Below are 21,245 nucleotides of genomic sequence, written 5' to 3'. Positions count from 1 at the left end.
TTGTAACATCACTTGATTTAAATTCTACAATAGTAACTGATTTCCCCCCTTTACATGATAGGCGTCCTGCTCCTGCAGTTGAAAATACCAGTGAGTTCAATTTTCCCAGCAGCAACTGGAATGGATGTGTTCACACAGTTTGGCTTCCTCATGAGTTGTGCAGATCACGGGGTTAAAGACCATTTTTTTCTGATGTTTTGTGAGATTCTTTCTGTGGAAATGTATGCAGTTTGGATCCACACCGATTTAGTGGTCAAAACCGAATTTTCTGTTTTGATGACGAGACAGAGACGTTTCTATAGAGTTTTTTTTTAATTGTGAACACCCTATCGGTTTACATTTTCATTGTTTTTTATTCATTGTTCATTAGCTGTAGCCATAAAATTATAGTTATACCTCACGAATATGATCAAATCGAAATCCATCGTGAAAACTAGAGGTTTAATAATGCCATTTGCAAGAGCGATTAAAACTGTTTCTGCAACATTGAACGTAGATTAACATACTTCTTATATTGCCTTATCAAATATTTGCTATTTAAAGTAAATACTAATTACTTCCTAAAACAGTGAGTCGCGCTGCGACCAGTTAAAAACGAGTTTTTAAAGGCGGGGTTCTCCGTTTGGGAAGTCAAGCTGTGAGCTCAGGTATGAGGTGTGTATGTGTATGTGTGTGTGGGATCGTGGTGTCGGAGCTACGCACAAAGTGTACCTTGAAAATTAATGGCGGATGTGAAACATCAAAATACAATAGTTGTGCACTGTCGATGGATTTAACCTGGTCACTCGAGGCAGATATGTCCATGTTTCGTCAACAACACGACGAAAAATAAAACAAAGTACCACAAAACCTCGCTTTCTTTGTTATGTTGCGTACTCGGAAGTTGTGGTATTTGTGATGCTGACTTGAAAACTTGAGTCCGAAAACCATTTAGGTCGAACTGAAGACCTCCAACTTCTTTATTTGACCTCTGAAAGATACACGAGTTATTTCTCAACTCAAGTCCTGTTTCGAGGGTTAGCGAATTACTGGGAAACTACTGACCGGTCAACCAGTTTCGGCTGAGAGGCGCATCAAACCGGGTTTCGGTAACCGGAGCTATTTGTACAACACAGCCCGGGATGGAGCACTGGAACTTCTTTTGCTGACTTCTGAGGGTAAGCTGTGCTCATAAATCAGTATAAAATACGCAAAATAAAAAATCGCAAAGTAATTGTATATACATACAGGGTGATGGTGGCCAAAACCAGTGAAACTCGTTACTAACCCTATTAGATGCAGGCGTAACTCTTTGCCTACTTTGACACTTTTAACAAGAATATTATGATTATGCAATGAAACAAGTAAAGGTTTATTCCACGCTGAAAACGTCACCCTTCACACCTGTAGGAGGCTCAACATCTTGAAACGTTGTTTCTTTTTATCTCTTTTCAGCATGGACTAAATCTTTACTTATTCTTTGTATCCTACGCATGCTGACGCAGCTATCTACTCGAACTACATATGATTATGGTCCAATGTGTAGATTACGTTTAGTTACGAAGAACTATGCTTAAAGTCTTTGTATTCACCTAGTAGAACTACACGCTGCTTTAATAATAGTATCCTTATATTTACATAGCGCTTTCTGGACACGCCACTCAAAGCTCTTTTCAGGTAATTGGGACTTCCACTTCTCAGTGAGGAGGAGAACAGTGTGATAAAGTCAGTTCAAACATGGGGATTATTAGGAGACCGTGATTGGTAAAGGCCGCTGGGAAATTAAGCCAGGTTATTGGGGGTGACACCCCTACTTTCCTCGAGAAACTCCCTGGGATGTTTAACAACCACAGAGAGGCAGGGGCTTGGTTTTAAGTTTCATCTGAAGGACAGCATCTTTTTTACAGTATAGTGTAAGCATCGCTATACTGGGGCATTAGGACCCACACAGACTGCAGTGTGAGCGCACCCTACTGGCCCCACTAACCCCTCTTCCAGCAGCAGCCTTAGCTTTCCCCGGAGGTGTCCAATCCAGGTACTGGCCAGTACCTGCTGAGCTTCAGTGGGCTATATTACCCTGCAGCTCACAACTAACTTTAAGCTCTAAGACCTGTTAAATTTGGCAAAGCATGAGCATGTTAGTTTTAAAAAGCATCAGCATTTAATAAAGTATTTGCACAGCACTGCAGCACTATGTAATATTTATATGCGAGTATAAAAATCACTCTCTGCATGTTTTTTTAAAAAAAACACATAGTATAGAACATGGATAATATGTATTTTTGGATATTACTTAAAGCATTCTGGCGTAATTATGATTTAGCATCCGTCATGACTGACTGTGGTACATTGATATCCTTCACCTGTGTCTTGGCTGCTCACTTAAGTGTTGGCACACCTGCCACGAAAATGATTTTGCCGTTTTCCTGCTACCACTGTGGGACTGTTGCAGCTACTGTATAAGTGGTGCGTTACTTTTGTTTTTCTCTCTGAGCTGTTCTCTGCCCCTTCATCGATCCACAGGGCATACAGTACATTCACGGAACTCACAGATCATAAGATGCCGGGAGGTGGGAGGAATCCTGGAAGAGATGAGGAGCCGCAGAGCAAGACGAGGAGCGAAAGTGGCACTCGCCGTGATATGGACAGACAGAGGGAGAGGTACCGGCACGCCAGAGACCAGAGACACCCGCAGTACTGGGATGACAGGGATCCTAGCTACCTGGAAAAGAGAGACCGGGATTATCCTGACAGACGGGAGGACAGGAATCCCCGCAGCTCCGGAGGGCCGCAACTTCAAAGGGACCAGCCTCCTTCCTACAGGGAAGAAAGGTAACGGAAAATTCACTCTTTTTTTCCTGAGGTGTCAAAACAAAACCACAGTGGGAAAACTCTGAAGATGGCTGAAGTGGTCTGAGTCTACACTCAGAGGCTGGAGCTGGTGGTGTAAACCTTTCGTCTGTTTCCTGACCCACAACTCTCCCCTCCCAGGTGTCTGGACTTTCTATAAAGATCCTAAATCTGTTGGTCCGACAGTGCTTTGGCCCAGTTCCTGTATATAAAGTGTACGAAAACATTATAACTTGGTTACCATTGCTCTGTTGTTCCTGCAGTAGCAGGTGAGGTAAGAGCCGGGCCTGTTTTCTTCTCTTCAGTGCTCATCGTTACTTACTTTAAACACAGGTCACATCAGGGACCCTCAGTGCCTCCAGATGAAATGAGTTATGATGAATCAGTGCCATCCAGTGGGCTTCGTGGCTGCTACAACTTCAAATATATTCCTACCTCTAGAGGTGAGTGTCATGATGAAGGCGATTTTTAAAAGAGAATCCATGATGCAAACTACTTTAAACCTCATTTTTAATTGGTGACATTTTACAAAAGCAAAGGGTTAATAATCCTGCTCATAATTATTTGAATTGAGGAAGGTAGGGTTTCAAATACAGAATATGGCAGTAAGTGTCCTTGCATTGTGACTTGGTTAAAAATCCAATATGACCAATTAATCATAATCCTGAAAAATGAAAAAAAAATCAATGTAAGAAAGAAGGAATAATCTTAGCTTCAGACCTAGCCTTTGTGTATGTATGGTTATTATACTGGATATTCTCAAAGGCTGATCTTGATATACTGTATAAAAGATATTTCCCTGCTTATTGTTATAATGTGTGCTCTCAAATCAGAAAAGCAGTTTGTTCATTAATTACAGGAGATGTGAATCTTAATATTTTCTGGAAAGGTGGTATTCCTGCTATATGTGGCAACAGAGGACTGAAAGGAATTTGTTATAATTTTTGTGAAAGATTAACCTTTTGTTATGATAAAGCACATAACATGATTTCTCTAAAAGGAGATGCAGTGTTTCTTGTCACTGGTCAGCATATGGAGACTGGACTAGTCCTGCTCTGCTGCATTCTTGCGCAGGTTTCAGCGACTGCGAAAGAGTCCTAATTTGTGAAGATCTGTTAGCAATGCTGGGTTACAGATTTGCAGTGGGGAAAAGGCCCCTTTTACCCATTTGCATTTTGACGTAGGCAGTGCTGTCAGGTCTGGAAGGTCTGTGAAGTGGAAGCCAGTGTGAAAGAGGGAAAGGAATGCAGTCTTTCTGGTGTGACAGGGCCCGGTGTGTAATCTTGTGATCAGGCTGGTCCCAGCATACAACACTTACTTTATACAGGCTGAAGAAGTCGCCTCTGGAGGTGCACTTGAAACTTATAAACTGTATTAGGCTTGTTTAAAATTGTATAATTTTGGTTTTGAGGTTATCGTTTTAAATTTTTATTTTAATACTTTTTTCCCCCCATGATTTCAGTTGGCTTGTGCTGTATCCCCGATAGGGTTCTAGGCTACTGGCTAACCTCTATAAACCAGCTGTATATCCACATACTGTATATTGAAAAAGAGACACCTTGTTATATCTAGGAATTGCAAAATCGACAACTTTATCCTATAGCATGTTTCAGAGTAATTTGATAAATTATGCAAATGAATGTTGTCATACAGAAATTGGTAATCAAAAGTTTTATTTTTATAAATGACTTAAACTTTATTTTGATGCCTGATAAATAATTATCAACAAATACCATGTCCAAAAAGAGTAGCCTATATTGTAGCTAAGTAGTTAGTATTTTTTATAGCAACGGTCATTTACCTATACCTATATTTACCTATATGTGGACTATGCTATATTGTCTTTTACAGTGCATTTGCTCTTTTTTTACATAAGGAGTATTTCTAATCATATATTTACACCTACCAGAAGGTATACTTTACAGACTGGAAAAGTAAAGTGTAGTTTTGGCGTTTCAGCTTCGTTAAATTGCAAGTCTCTAGGATCCTGAGTGAAATGTCATTGAGCCGCGGGAGCCTAAAGGTCAAATTTCTTATGGTTTGTTCTCCATAATCCCAGTGACCTGTGACCTGTGCCTTTTCCGTCTCTGTCCCTCTCTTCCTGGCGTGTGGATGTCCCCGCGCAGGCCTGTGCCAGATAATGGAGATCTTCCTCAACATGCTGATAGTCATCTGCGCTGGGGTGTCCTACAACACCGCGGGGGGCTACAACGACCTGGCCAGCCTCGGGGGTCTTTACGCCTACTATTACGGCGGGGCCAACGCTTTCACGGGCGCCGAAGCCACGCGGGTGAAGGAGCTGGACGTGCTGTTCTACCAGCTCAAGGTGCCGGCCTACGCGGCCACCATGGCGTTGGGGGGCGCCCTGATGGGGTACGCCTGCTTGATGCTGCTCCTGGGCGTCCTGCGCGTCCCCTACCGCTGGCCCCTCGTCCTCGTGGCGGAGGGCATCCTGGACGCCCTCATCGGGCTGGGCTACCTCCCCGCCCTCGCCTTCTATTTCCTCAAGCTGCAGGACAACTACAGCTCGGCCATCTGCCAGGAGAGGGAGGAGCTGTACAGAAGCAAAGGGCACATGGGGTTTGGGTGCAAGCTGCACGGGGCGGACATAGCCGGGGGGCTGTTCGGCGCGCTGGGGGTCCTGGCTTTCCCCTTCAGCGCATTCCTGGCCCTGCGGGCTTTCAAGAGGGTGCGGGAAATTAAGAAACAGCCACCTCGGGACTTTTATGACTTTTAGAGGAATAGTTTTCGTCGAGGGGGTTTTTTTTTTTTGGGAAGCATCCAAAAAGACCCGGAAAAGGCTACTGCTAACAAACCGATCTCTGAAGAGAAAAACGCTGCTCTCTAACTCCTTATCTTATACTCCCAGGCAGCTTTTCAAAATCATGGTCGTCAAATTAGTTCTGTGATAATTACCAGTGTTCATGGTGACCTTTAAGTACAGTCTTGGCTCAAAATACAATCAGGTTCAACTTCTGGTTTATACTTACAGAACAAACTTAAAACTAATGTTGTGGCTAAGGTTTACTACTGTTTTTTTTTTGTTTTAAGTGTTTGGAACACATTCCTAAGTATTAGCAACAGATTTTTTTATTAGTGTTGAAGATGAGCATTTTTTTATTGAGATTGGTAGTTACTGTTTTTTTCAAACAAGCTCTAATGCAAGCATTTGTAAACTCAAATTCATCGCTTAGTAGCAGCATTTTTTGAGCTTTTAGTTGTTAGATAAGGGATGCACTGTGTCAGGGTATATTCTTACAATAGGGGACTCTGAGTCTGGTGTCTGGGGAGTCTGATGTGTAGAACAGTTTTTCAAAAGGTATTGAACCTTGAGGAATTTTCAGTTCTGATCTTAATGATGCTTTTAGTGCTTTTTAAAGAATTAAATGTCTTGCATTTGTAAATGAGGCTTTTAATATTTTCCTAATACTCGCTCTTTCTCACAAAATCACATTAAGCTCACGTTTCTATACTTGGAATGTGTTGTAGTGTTTCTTTCTGGTGGCTGATGAAGAGTTCTTACAGTAAAATGTACCGTTTAACGACAAGCGATTTAACTTGGAACAAGACATACAATGCAGAATTAAAAGCATTTGTAGAGAGCCTAACAGCATGTTTCAACAGAAAAGGTCATTGAAACAAGCTAAAAGATGCTAAAACACACTAAAAGACTTGTGTTTCAGTTTAGTTACCAATATGGCCTTTTTTTAAAAAAGGATTTCTTCTCCAATAGCTCAACTCCCTGTTCACACATTTCACTTTCAGTATCACATTCTGAAGTACCACATAGTCTGAAGAACAGATCACCTGTTGTGCTTCAGTGTGTCTAGCCCTGCTCAGGACTGGCCTTGACAACCAGACACAGTACTTTCTATTATACATGCTTCTGCAGCTGGAAGGGATGGCTGGGAATGTGATACAGGGAGTCGCACCGAGTACTGGGGGTATGCACAGACACCTTGAAGAACTGAGGTGTGGGGTGCACTGGACAAACTGAGACATTGCAGGCACAGATGGAAGACCAGCTTTTTTTTGGGGGGGGGGGGATTCATCCACATTGTCAGTACTGTTCCGGCCGCTCACTCACAACTGTGGAGGAGCCAGTGTACAGTTAACTCTTTCTTCAAGACCTCTCTTCCTCTGCCATTAAAATTACTGTTGGCATTCATAGACCATTTTTAAAAATATTATTCGACTATTTATGGGGATTGGCGTAAAATAAATGGCAGCTGTTCTGGTACAAGCCAGTAGGCTTTCCTAATGTTTCAGACAGAAGATAAAGCTGCAAACATCCATTAATGATCCAAGTATTTTGCTGTTAAATGTAATTGAACTTAAAGGACATTGTAATAGCATGTAATTATAACCCTTTATACAACTCCTATATAACTAAATATGTACCGACACTAATACAGAAATTTTCCTGCTTCCCGACTTCACACAGTTCTGTAATGTCTCCCACTTTCTGGCAGAAAAGAAATCATATTCAACTAGTCTTCACTGTCCCCATATATTGAATCCAGTCATCCCCATCAAAAGGCTGAGACAAACTCTTTGCAGCAAACTCAAAACAGCTGTGATCAATCACTCAAATGGTGATCTGTTACAGGAAACCAGTATAGTACTCAGATTCCTGTAAAATAATGGTGATCATCCATCACTCTTCGATATCAGTCTTCACCTTGTTTTCCCTTCCCTTCAATGCTCACCCCAAAAGCAATCCATTAAAAAAAATCCACAGATGATTCACAGTATAAATTTTTATTGCTACTTTGGCTGAAAAGTTAATCAAAATACACCTTTTCTGCCCAAATCTCATCTATATAGCAGCATTTCAAGTGAAATTATGAACCATTGTCGGCCCCCCAAAACAAAAGGAGTCAAACCCAGGCTGTGGAACAGCAAAAGTGCTCTCATTTCTTTTTTCCCCCAATAACAAAACAACAACAAAAAAGATTGTCTAAACTAATTACATCCATTATAGAACAGATTCTTCATATTCAGCAGTTTATCTGCATGCTAAAATATAAACATAAAAATGTCATAAATGCTCCAGATATTTAAAACAATGCCTTAGAAACATAAACCATTGATTCTGTACAAATTAATCACATTTGTATATAACACATGCTTGAAACGTTAAATACACTAATAAGAATTTCATTGGAAAAGAAAAAAATTAAATTAACAGATGGGTGACAATATATGATAATTGAAAACCTAAATTTTGTAGAAGAGAAGGATCTATAAATCTGCATGAAACAATGAAGTACAAAAATAAATGTTAACTTTATTGGCATACAGAGAAAATATTTAGGCATCTCTAGAAAAGAAGATACAGAAATAATGATGAATTTGAACAATGTTTACTTTGGTCACATATTAAGCCTGTTAATATCTCCCATCACCCCTGCTGCTGTGTATTTACCATAATATTATGCAAATAATCCAGAGTTGTACATGAAAGCAAAATAAATTGTTCAATACATATTCATTATGTGAAAAATAAACTAAAATACTTATTTTACGGTCTCCTTTTCAACTCTTAAGGGAATAATGTTGCTTTATATGTAAAAAAGTTTCCAGGAGAAAAAGTTCAATTGGACAAAAATGAGAAAAAATTGACTCAGATCTTTCATTCTTACAGCAATGATGCTTTTAAAAGTGTGTAATCGCCTTTGCGTGTCTAATGGATTTATTCCATTTACATAACATTATGGTAGAAAAATCTGTTAACAAGGTTTAACTCTTAGATTTAAAGGGAAAATTATTCTCTTCATGCATTTCTGCTGAACTTTACCCTGTGCTCTATCCTCCAAACACATTTTTGTCCAGTTAATTTTCAACTTGCTTTTCTGCCTCTACTACTTGAAGTATTGCAAAACAAAATGGCGTATTGAGTTAACATGCAATCTCATCTCATGCTATTTTGTTTCTGCCTGTCCTGTGACTACATAAAGTAAACCTTTTTGGTACTCTCAAATAGGAGACACTTGGACTGTAAACATAAATGCAAAATTCTAATAAACTAAGGTTTCCAGTTTATGTTCTGATAAGGTCAGTTAAATGAATTTTGGACACTAGGACAAACACTAATGCATATGGAACACTGCACCTCATTTATGATACAGCATTGATCCTGACTTGGCACACCGTGGCCTAGATATATGTAGAAAGGTGCACTGGGATCTTATTAACTTCTTACAGGACTAAGCAGAACAGGTATGTTGAGTCCTGGAAAACACTGACATGGTAGCAGAACACTTTTTTTTTTGCAAAGCAGATCAAATAATCAAGGTTAGTGCTACGTAGTCGCCATTCCTTCCTGGATAATAGAGGTAAAGTCACTATTCTTAGCCACACAAAGCCTAATTATAGAGTAGAAAGTACTCTATAAGAATGAGTGAAACATTTTGCATATACTGTTTTGTCCCAAAAAACACAAAGAGCATTGATGTGCGTGACAGCTTTCCCTCTGTCTCTACATTGTTGCATACACTTGTCACAAGGACAGAAAGAATGTTAGGTGTATTAGGATGATATCTCTGCATTACAGATTTAGCCATCTTCCTTTCCATCAACTGTATACCGTTGCTGATATACAGTATATGCGAGAAAAGAAGTTGAAAGCTCAGCCAAAAACCTTAGCTCTCACCCAGCTTTCATTTTTACAGTGTTTTCCTCGGATATCCTTACGTGCAGAGTTCTTACTGTAACATGAATCTCCTCAACGTGAAGAACTCTTCTTTCATCTATGCTTGATCATAAAGTACAGCCGGTGCATGGAGCATGATATCATTTACAAAAATAAAAGGATTTTATTTCAATTTGTATCACATGCAGAGCGGAGTAGCCCAACTTTGTTCTTTATTGTTGATCCCTATACACAGATAATGTTCTAATGCAAGAACAAAGTTTATTGACATAACAATAATTTAGCATTGTTTCCCATGAATATTACAGTTTAACAGCATAAATGGACATGTATCCGATCAGTCACTCAAAAAAAAACAATGTCATGGTTGGCTCTTTTACATTAAGATCTTTTTAATTGGCAGCTTTCTCTTAGAGAATATTTAGCAATCTAAGTGGCCAATAAAAGCCACAACAAGCTAAACTCAAGACCTATGAGTTTGAGTGCATTTATATAAATACTTCATATAGACTATTATATTTAATTTCTGTATATACAAAGTGCTTCTACAGTGTCCGATGCCTTCATAAACAGATTTGATCAAACAGTGAATCGTCTCAATTAACAAAAATAAAGTCACTGTTCCCATTCAAGTTCTCTGTTGGTTTGAATTACATGCAGCTAACCTAAATTATATCTAGGCCCAAATAACTAACCTAGGATTTCATTTTAAAGCTCTGGGATCTTAAAAAAATAAACTAATATTCCTAACATCATAATTCCTTAAATTTAGTATAAACGCTCAAAAGCAATATAACTCTTTTTCAATATAGTAAGTACAATTAATCTTACAGTCCTTCAAGGCCAAGATAAAGGTCTCAGTGGGCATCACAAATCCCAATGTTTTACACTAGCATTCTTTCATGTTGCTGCAGTAATTACACAGCTTTATCCAGTGACAGCCAGGAAATATAGCCATAGTTCAAGTCATGGTAGCAGAATCAAAGGCTGTTTTCTTTACTACTAATGTATGCATTTATGATACAGCAAATGCATTTCCTATATATGCCCTGCCCATATTTTCTTTTATTAGATTTTGATCTTGAAGCTTAAAATGTACTTGAACAGTATACCCTGAACTACTGAAACAAATACTATAAGCAGATAAGAACCACTGGTATGGCACAAGGGACTGGGCACAGAGAACAGGCAGTGCCAGGCAGTGATTAAGCCTACAGATATGCCCATCCTGAACTAAGCAGCATTAAATGCGACTTTAGACAGGCATGTGTAGAATTCAGTATATTCCAACAGAGCTGATGCTACTAAATGTCATGTATCTAGAATCTAGTATCTAGAATGCTATACCCAGATATCGCTGGCATAGGCAAAGCAGCATGGATACAGCACTGTGGCCAACCACATCAAAAACAGAATGATGTCCTTGAATAAGGACCTCAAGTCTAAAGTGCCTGAGCAGGTGCAGAGAGGGAACCATTTTAAAAGAGTGCACTATCCCATAAACAGAAATCCAAGTTTCATGAGACAGTTTTGGAAAATGATTCACTGCTACACATATGGTTATGGGCAGTTTTTCATATTTACTGCATACTAATTTCTTAGTGTCATTTCAAAAATCCATTTCCATTATCCAGAGGAGCTTTCTTCTCCATGTGCTTAATCTAGTGTTATGCAGAGTCACACCCTGCCTTCATTCGGGGGTTTTTTCGGTCAGTGGAACAGCAACTTGAAACCCCAAGGTTTGTTATTTTGCTGTTGATAAAATAGAAATACATTCAAAGGGACTTTTTGTCATTCCTGCCTGTTGTTCACACTGAAAAATAATAAGTGGTGTTATATACCTCAACACATTTCGGAATGAAAACATTTCAGAATATCATTCATCGCCTTCGGAAAACACGGCCCAACTTGTAATTAAAAAGAGGAATCCCTGCAGTACAACACTTTGACCACTAGATGACACTAGGTGACCACTTGTTGACTGAGCATCAAACGAAACTATTCAATCCACGTCTGTATTTAGAAAAATAAGGTATATGGATTTAGGATATTAATTAAATGCATTTTTGGTGTTCTTTTGATTAATTGATCAAATTATTGACTGTCATATTGTCAAGCGACTTTGATTATTGCATAAGCACTGAATCACCTCGTTAGTGAAACTAGGCATAGGTAGAGGTGAATTAACTTCTTGACTTTCAAACAATGCATAAATCAAGAATGAAGAACACAGAAAGGAATCACTATGACCTGATAATCAGGAGAACAATGTCTTTGTGCCATTGTTATGTTAAGGCTGGACTAAGCTCACACGCTGTCACTTGCTGTCTGAGATGATCACGGTCAGAAAGGTTTAACTGGGCAAGATGCCACAGTAAGCACAGTCTGTCAACAACAGGCCACAATCAGGGAGACCACAGGTCATGACATCTTGCCAAGACCGATATAGGGGTTCAAATGTGATGATCTGGGTAGAAGTGTCTACTTGCTACAGCGTAGTGATTGAAAATTGCAGCCTGACTGCCCCACGTTGTGCTATATTAAATCCTGAGACATTCTAACACTGCCCCTGTAACAAAGGTTTTCTGGTGAGATGAGAATGTGAGAGTTATGCTGTAGATGCCAGACGTGAAACCCTCTGAACGTATGTGGAACAGGCTGTATAAAAGGAAAGGGACAGAATCCCACAAGATTCCCACAAGACAGCTTCTGCAAACTGGTGCAAAGCATGTGTCACAAAAAGCGAACATCACAAGGCGTGTAAAGTAAGCCAGTGCTGGACACGGTTACAGCTTTATCAGCCCGAGGCTGCCTTCAGCCAGTAGACTCAAAACTGACCAGCCCTGTTGATTACAACAGTTAATGTGAATACTGAATTTAACTACGTCATGTCTGTTCAACAAAACGATAAAACACCTACAACAAAAAAAAAGATCTTACCATTTTCATAATGATAATTTTATGAATCAGTCACGTTGAAAGTGATTTTTTCTTTTGATGCTCAGTATGCAATCTATTACCTTTTTTTCTGGCAATTACAACAAGGATACATTTGTATTACACTGTCCATAAATCTCCATCATAGCTTTATAACATGAAATATGAGTAATATTATAAACCACATGAGTAAGACTTGCAGGCTTATATAGTGCAAACCATAATTGGCAATAGAATTCATAAGGTCTAATTCACAGTATATATTTTCTTTGTCTTGTGAACCAATGCTTGCTCCTTCTATAATAGTTTTCACAATTTAAATTAAAATTAATTAATCAGCAAGCCTACATGAAATATGCATACAGTGTGGTTAAAATAAGTTTTCTCAATACCATACATACACTTTTTTACGATAGACATACAGAACTAAGACACATTCTTATATTGGTAGGCAAAATATACTCAGTTATATATTTTAATGTATTTACACTTTGCATTATTCCTTAAAATCTATTTTGTTTGAAAACGTCTCATTCAAAGTTGGCAAAGGACTTTTTTTCAGTGTAATCATGTCACTATTATTTCTCACACTATTATTACACTGAACAGCTTCTAGCGCCACAGTTCAAGTACCAGAGTCAAATGATATCCTATTGATGATTCGGTCAAGTCTGCATTATTCATGAAAATCACATCCTGTTTGACTTGAGTTATAAGGCAGAAGGCCTCCTTTGCTGAACACTCATAACTTGAATGCCTACACTTGTTGAACTGTAAAAAGAGCTAGTCACAACACAAATATTTCAACTTTCATTTTGTTCATTCTGTTTTTCAGTTTCTTCAGTGACTACTTTCTTTTAGCATTTGTCAGACAGGAAAATAGCGAAGCAATGCATTGACATTTGCCTTTGTTTCCTGACTCCACCCTAAGTCTTTTTGGAGTGGACAGATTTGACCACATTTCCACTGCAAAAAAAAAGATACTTAATATTTTGACTGAATAAATTAATGTTGATTAATATGGCTGTGTTGTACAGTAATCCATTAAAACATCATGTTTTAAAATGCAAGCACTGCTCCTTTTCCAAATCCCTTCCATTAGCACTTCTTAGATTGAATGTCTTTGCTCGTTAAACCATTTCTTTTCAGGCTTTAGCTAATTTTTTACCCCTTCAGCTTCCTAACTGATCTGGAATGTCTAATTGCAATCCAATGAACTGCCGAGGGAGGAAAACTGAAGAGGATCGTGTCTGCTGTCATCTCGTCGTCATCATCGTTGTTCATCAGAACAAGAGCGTTTGGCAGAAGACCTTACAAAAATCCTGATTCCTGGAATATGGGGCTGAACTCATTGTATCTTTTCGTTTGGTCACAGTCTTCTAAGAATTACCCACATGAGGTTATCTGATCATGCCAGCACCATGGCCAGTGTGCAGTTTCGCGATTATCCTTGTCCAAGTGACTGAAAATCTGCTGCAGGCACTTGTTGTCACCTTTAGGTTCTGTGACTTCTGTCTGGTGCTGAAGAGCCACAAGACACAGATTCTTCAGTACAGGAGGAATGTACAGTGATAAATAAACAAGTCAAGTAACACTTAAAGCCTATCACCCAAATAAGGAGTTGCATACTTAAAAAAGAAACTTCATGTGTTGTGACAAACATTTTACATCAATAAGTAAACAGTCTGTCCCAAGACAACATTACGTCAACATCTTTTTTGCAGTGTTTCTCAGATGAGATACTCCAGTTCAGGTTGTTTGGCCTGTAGTACCTAAATGATAATGATGTTTCATGCAATTTGCTTTCCAGTTCAGTTACATAAATCATTATATTCTTTTATATTATATATGTCCTTCAGTTAGTAGGTCTGATATTCAAATTATATATTTAAGAGTTAAACTGCTATATTATGCTAAGGGTAATGTCCTAAAATATTAATCAGCTATTAAACATAACAACTGAACTGGAGTGTCCCATGGGTGTCAGAATCAGCCAGCGTTGTCTAAGCTCACTCTGTCCCGTCAGTCTGGGCAGGCAGGAGCCTGGCTGCCTTCTACAGTGCAGTGTCATACACTTCTTGCGGTACAGCTGCAGTGCTCTGGTCTCTGTGTGGCAGCTGGGGGGGTTGCTGTTGATCCCAGTCAGGGGCTCCAGAAGCAGTGGGTGTGCCCGGGGGTGGAGGTCCGGGGATGGGCATCTGGTTCCTCATCTGCTCCCGCACGTCCTGTTCCAAACTGGGGGGCACCACAAGCTGGTCTTCGGGGTCCTGTTGGGCAGGGGCAGCAAAGTAGCCCGATTTCTTCTTCGGGGCCTCCAAGGCCACCTCGATGAGATTGTGGCTGTCCTCTAGCGCCACCACTGAGCCGTTGGACAGCTTCTTCCCAAAGAGACTGGAGGTTGAAGGCGACTTCTTCAGGTCGGAGATCTCCTTCCCGCACACGGAGAGGAAGCATCCGTTAGTGGACGACACCACTACGCTATTCTGCCGGCGCATTTTTGACCTGAATCCGCTGGTGGGGAAATCCAAGCTCCGGTGATCCTGATGGAGCTCCTGGTCACTGGGGCCCTCAGGAGCTCCTGAGAGGATCTGAAAAGCACAGCAATGGATGTCCACCTCCACCTCCAGCTTACTCCCATTGGAAATCACGCCCTCTAGTGGAGCCTCATCGTCGCTGTCCAGCCCGTTGTCCGACTGGTTGCTGGAGAAGGTGGCACAGGACGGCTGCCTCTGGAAGAAGCCTGGGTTGTTGCCTCCAGCGGCGGGGCCTCCGATGCCACACAGGGTGGCCGCTGGATGGAGGCTGCAGCGGCGCTCGGGCCGGGAAGCCAGACCGGACGGGTGCTCGTCTGAGGCAGTGGAGCCTGCCTCGCTGCCCACCTCCGAGGCCGACATCTCGCTGCTGAACTCAGACGCTATCCCACTGCTAGAGGAGGGGGTGGCAGGCTCTCCCAGGGGTACAGAAGTGGGGCAACCACCCACCACACCTCCTGTTCCTATCCCTCTGGTATCGGTGGAAGCCAACGGTGGCTCACAGGTGCAGCTGTCCTCCCCTATGTGAAGGGACACCACCACAGCCCCCACATTGTCCTGGCAGCCATAGCTCTGGGCCAGGGTGCACAGCTTTTTGGCAGCAGCTCGGGGGTCCCGGACCGCCTGCACTGTACTCACTGCCTCCTGGTAGGAAACGTGCTCAAACAGGGCTCTGTTCCCCAGAATCAGAAACTCGTCCTGGGCACACAGGGCCTCGGTCTGCACCCAGGGCTTGGGAATGACCCAGGGAGACAGGTACGAGCAGCCCAGAAGGCGAGTGCAGCACGTCACACCGCTGACCTTGTTGTCCTGCAAGGGAGAGGCAGAGAAGAGACAAACATCAGGCATCAGAAGGACCAAGCAGGCATCTGATGAGAAGGGGTGGCCAATTAGCCCCATTTCGCCTTTGGACCTTCAAGGCCACCTCAAGGGGAGTGAGACTGTCCTCTAGTGTCAGCAATGACCTACTGGAGAGCTCAACCCCCTGAGAGTATGAAACCAGAGTTTTAGCAGCTATGTCATCTTGCCATCGTACATCGTACTTGTCATTTCTTGCTCTTGTCTCTCTGATGAGGCTACAAGCCAATAACAAAAGACATGCAGATGGAGAGTCGACCAATACAGTACCTCAGTGACAATAGCCTTGCTCTTTTTGACCCGTTCGGTCTCTTCTGCACTCTGTTCCAAACTGAAGACCTTAGAGAGCGGCAAGGGCTGCCCGTCCCGGCACAGTACAGCCTGGCAGGTGCCCACGTTGGCCAAGGTCAGGCTGAAGTAGCTGCTTGGGTCAGAGGGGTCGTGATGGATATAACAAAGCAGGGCTGAAGCTCCAAGCTTCTGGCCAGCCATACCGAGCTTACTGTAGAACAGAGGAAAACGAGTCTTCTTCAAACACTTTCTGAGGATTCCAAAATGATTCAGACTTTTAGACATTTTTATACATTTGATAATATTGGAACAGGACTTAAAATCTTAAACCAATGCTTTATTAAACAATTGTAGAGGTTAAGTGAAGTTATTTATCCTTGAACTAGATTTTCCCTTTCTAACACAAAGTCAGCTGTTCATAATAAAAAAAAAAGGATACACTGGACACTAAAATAATATGACCCAGTAACTCAGTACTTAATTCAGCCAGTGGTACAACATTATATCTAATTACGTTTTAGTTACTTCTAGTTCAAGTTAAAAATTGCAAATAATTAAAATCAGTAATGCACATAGATTTTTTATTATTTTAGAAAAATAAGGAAGTCTTGTGAGCTCAAAAGTTTTAAATACTATTGGTTAGTGAATGTAATTGATTGCTTACAGGCACTATTTTTCATATACATTAAAAAAGCCTTGTATTTTAACCAATAATTCTAACGTTCCTAAATGCTTAAATGAATGAATGACTAACCCTAAAGCAGGGATCGGCAAACTACGGCCCACAGAACTTTTCTGAGTGGCCCTCAGCTCACTACTGTTTGAATCTCAAGGGTTACTTTTTGCATCAGATAATGAAAATCTTCCACCAGTGGCCTCTACTTGTCAGCTTTGCTGCTCTCTCTTAGCACTAACGGTCAATTGCAGAACAACACCTACAGTATCGATGCACTTGACTTGTAGCTGTAGATCAGACCTCAGCTTTAGCCTAGGTTACATAGGCCTGTGCTACAACTGATTCTTACCGTGAATTCATTTGGATTTGTGTTGCCTGCTGTGATTGGCTCAGTCACACAAATGACGTCTAGTGTACGCTATCTTGTTTGAAAGCAGGGATTGATTTCAAACGGTTCTAAATGTTATAACTGACAACAGGGTAACTGAGCTATTCGTGCCATGTCAAAAAAAAAAAGAAAGATCGATGCAGAGGGTCAAAAATTCAACGATAAATGGAAAGAAAAGGTAATGTGTCTTATCTGTCAGGAAACAATTGCTGTGGTTAAAGAATACAACATAAAAAAGAGTCACAAGACAAAACATCAGGCTAAGTTTTCAGAATACACAGGAGACGGACGGAGAGAAAATTAGAACAGTTGAAAAAGTTGCTTCAGGGGCCGAAAAAACTGTTCAAGAGAAAACAATGGCATGTGGCTTTATCATCATGTATGGCAGCACATACATATGTGAAAAGCCATTCTCGTGGATAAAGAATACAAAAGTCAAGAATCAGATCCAGGCTCTCTGATGATCATCTCCATGCTTGTTTACGCATTGCTGTGTCCAGATTAAGCCCGGATATTGACCGTTTAGTTGCTGAGAAGCAAGCACACAAATCTACCTGATGGCTCCTTGTGGATTTCACTCAGATGGCCCAGCAAGGTTGATAAAAGATTTTAAGTGGCCCTTGCTCTAAAATGTTTGCCGACCCCTGCCCTAAACCATACACACTGTATTATGGCTCAAGCATTCTGAACACATAGCTGCACTTCCTGTTTATGGGCAGAGGGGGATGCTGTACCGGTGTGAGGTGAGAAAGGTGTTGCTCATGTACACTGTGTCCACGCTGGAGTGCTGGATCTCTTCAGCCAACACGTCTCCCATAGTGCACTGCAGCAGACGAGGCACTTCCTCATTTCGGTCGCCATCGAAGATCCCATAGGCTGCTTCCACACTGTCTCCAAAGCGATCGACTGCAAGCACTGAGACGCACAGCCTGCCACACAGTCACCAAAATAAAGTGGGCTTAGAATAGCTCTCAAACTCACAACTTCAGAGAACCAAGGTTCAAGAAGTGGACACTTTTTAACAAGAAGGACATTTATGTCAGGGAGTGCAGATGTTCCTTGTTATTCAAGGTAACATGTCGAAATCTCTCTAAAATAAAAAAGAAGGATTCCACTGAGCTGTGTGATGACTTGTGGTATCTTTAAGACAAAATAACATTTGCACTATTTTCCTATAGCAAACAATACATTTTTATTGGAGTCTGACTAAAACTGAAAACAGTCTAGAAGCTGAATTTTAACCAAGAAAAAACATCCTGTATGGCACCTCCTCCCAGCCCTCACAATATTTTTAGAAGACACTTCAGATCTTGTGTTTGCTACAGCAAAAGTGTTCCTTCAGAAAGTGAGTTTCAGCCTCACCCCTCTTCTCCCAACCCTTGTCCTTACTTATTTCTCTGGCCTGTCATTTCGGAATACCCATGATTCCACAGCGTTGAAGAGCCAAGGGAGTCTCCTGCAGTCATGGCTGGCTTCTGATCCAGCTTCAGTGTGGCAATGTGGCTAAAACCGAGGGAGAGAAGCAGTGTGAACCACAGGGGGCGCTGTCGGCACATGTATTCAAATACAGCATTATGGAAGGAGAAAAAAGGTGGCATCTCAGTTTGGGACTGGTGTTTCCCCTAGCTACAAGGCGTTTTTGTGAAAAAATGTAGAATCAGCTATCAATTGTTTTTGTCATCACCTCACTGTTTTGGAAGGTATCACCAGTTGTACGTTTCTCATGTCTCAGCTCATGGCTATAAAATCTGCACTAAAATCCACTTTTACATGGATAATTAAGAAGAAAATTGGATATAATTCCAAAATGGGTAGTTGGATAATGGCAGGGGATTCTAAAAACACCACATGAAAAATGAAGAGAATAGAATGGCTTCAGGTCAAGAGCTCCTGGATTTTTCAAACAAAGGCAGAGCAGTGTGGGACAACCAGCTGAGCTGTCAGAGAGTAGGGTGCTCATTAGGGGGGCTCCCACCTGAAGATATTGAGGGTCTTGTGCTCCAGGATGAGGTTGGTATTTCCCGTCAAGTCCAGCTCCTGCAGGCTGGCTGGCAGTGAATCAGGCAGCAGGATCTCCGTCAGCTCATTACAGCTCAGATCAACCAGCTGTGCACAGGGAAGCAAAAACACAACAATGCAGGGTTGGACCTTCACTGACAGAGAAAGATTTTTAAAAATTTCTACGGACTTTGGTGACTTTGGGACAGCAAGGACATGCAAATATTTCCATTTCCAAACTAGTGATAAAGACATCAGCTCTTTGCTTCAATCGAAAATACGGCTAAGAAAAGAGTTCTAGGATTCCTTAAAGATTTGAGTATTGGTCTGGAGAGAGGTGGTTAACTCTTCCTAAAGCATCAAGTTCTTCCTCTGTGATATTAAGAACACTTTAAGGCACAAGGCAGGATACACCCTGGATGGGATGCAGTCCATTGCAGAGCACACACATACACAGACACACACACTCACACCAGGGCCAATATTCCCAGAAGCCCATTATCCTACCAGTATGTCTTAGGACTGGGGGGTGGAAACCAGAGCACCCAGAGGAAACCCACACGGACAAGGGGAGAACATACAAACTCCAGAGAGCACCCCAGGACCAGAATTGAACCCAGGGCCCCTGCACTGCAAGGCAGCAATGATAACCACTGCGCCACTGTACTGCCCTTCTGTCTTTCCATTTTAATAGTATTTTTGCATGCGCAATAAGAGGAGTAGGAGTTTGGGTCTCTGGCAGAGCTATCTAGAACTGGAAGATCCCTAATTAAGTAGAGAGATGAAGTGAGTGGGATGTTGCATCCCAAGTTAAGCCTGAATCTCTCTGTGATTGTCAAAAACTGCTGAACTGGAGGACAGGGCATATCCAAGGGCATGCGTCTATGAGAGAACATGAATATAATTATCAGGAACACTACCTGTACAGTGTGTGCATCCATTTGACACTAAATCACACCACATCCAATTTGTTTAAAATTGAGAAAATGTAGTCTGTGCAATACTTTCTACTTTAACAACTGAATTTTAATTGTTTAACAACTCCAGGTAATTGTCTAAACAGATAAGACTATTTTCCCAGTGTACTGTGGGAACAGAAAATACATTCTGTGGGATAACATTCATTTCATTATTCCAGGGAGGCAGAAAGGAATGTCTGTAAAGGAATACTTAACTGCAGGTTAAAAAAAAATGACCAGGGAAATCACAATGCTCAAAGTCTCAAAGGATAACAGTGAATCATTTTCAAAAGCAGAACACAAAAATGCAACAGATGAGAACTGGCACAAATGGCTTTTATTCCAATTTTAATCCCACTTAAAACAGAAGGATGGGTGCATTTATATATGTACACACACTGCATTCATATAATCAGATGGGGAATGCCTTCTAAGTTCTATAACTGGATAATTGTTTATTATTCATTATACCTTCAGGGTTACATCAAATTGAGGAGAACCTGCAGAGCAAAACTTCATGTTTTAAGATTTCCTTTCCTTCCATGCCTTTAAAGTTACAGATATTCTTACATTACTGACAATGTTATCAGTACAATAATGTATTATCGGAAGCACATCAACCTCTGAGACAGAGTTCACTAAATCTGGTTTGCTCTGTATCTAAACTCAAGTGGTGCTGTCCCCAGGTTGCCTCTGAGTGTCCCAGAAAACGAGAACAATGATCTGGGGCTACCAAACCTCCAAGACCTTTGCATTTCAGAGACACTTTGGAGCTCCTTAATTTAATTTTAATCAGATCTGCTGTCCTGTGGGGTAGAAACCAGTATGTTATTGGGTACTATGTGAGGGTTTGTGGAAAACAGAGGTAGTTCTAGGTAAAGCCTTCAATTTAGTAGTCCATTTCAGGCCCAAGGTCTTGTAAAAAAGCATCCTAGCCTGAATGTGAGAGGCAGATCTTCATATCTGGGCGATCCTGAACAGTCCTGAAAGTTTCCTAAGTGGGTTTTTGAGAACAACCATCAAAACAATCATGTCCTACAAAATACATAGCTGCATGTAAACTATATAACTAAGGCGTAAAACAACGAAGTGTAACTACTATGCAATTGTCCCTATCAGTGTC

General features: G+C 41.1%; 2 protein-coding genes across 2 annotated transcripts in view; one reads left to right on the top strand and one right to left on the bottom strand.

Annotated features, from left to right (window-relative positions):
- The first annotated feature begins 637 nt into the window (after positions 1 to 637).
- marveld3 (MARVEL domain containing 3) lies at positions 638 to 6,233 on the top strand. The gene is made up of 4 exons (XM_006641339.3): positions 638 to 1,157; positions 2,503 to 2,811; positions 3,163 to 3,272; positions 4,956 to 6,233. The coding sequence occupies exons 2-4, from the start codon at positions 2,540 to 2,542 to the stop codon at positions 5,564 to 5,566; spliced, it is 993 nt and encodes a 330-aa protein (XP_006641402.2). The 5' UTR covers positions 638 to 1,157; positions 2,503 to 2,539; the 3' UTR covers positions 5,567 to 6,233.
- A 1,341-nt stretch (positions 6,234 to 7,574) lies between these two features.
- Positions 7,575 to 21,245, bottom strand: part of phlpp2 (PH domain and leucine rich repeat protein phosphatase 2) — a 49,681-nt gene continuing 36,010 nt past the window's right edge. The window contains exons 15-19 of the mRNA XM_006641340.3: positions 19,141 to 19,271; positions 18,555 to 18,668; positions 17,900 to 18,094; positions 16,081 to 16,312; positions 7,575 to 15,762 (exon numbers count right to left, since the gene is read on the bottom strand). Of these exons, the coding sequence (XP_006641403.3) occupies positions 14,476 to 15,762; positions 16,081 to 16,312; positions 17,900 to 18,094; positions 18,555 to 18,668; positions 19,141 to 19,271 (1,959 nt within the window). The 3' untranslated portion in view covers positions 7,575 to 14,475. The remainder of the gene's footprint in view (positions 15,763 to 16,080; positions 16,313 to 17,899; positions 18,095 to 18,554; positions 18,669 to 19,140; positions 19,272 to 21,245) is intronic.

Source organism: Lepisosteus oculatus, chromosome 20 (assembly GCF_040954835.1).
Source record: "Lepisosteus oculatus isolate fLepOcu1 chromosome 20, fLepOcu1.hap2, whole genome shotgun sequence".
Lineage (NCBI taxonomy): Eukaryota > Metazoa > Chordata > Actinopteri > Semionotiformes > Lepisosteidae > Lepisosteus > Lepisosteus oculatus.
The sequence above is the reverse complement of the archived record's forward strand: the minus strand, read 5'-3'. Positions and strand labels throughout refer to the sequence as shown.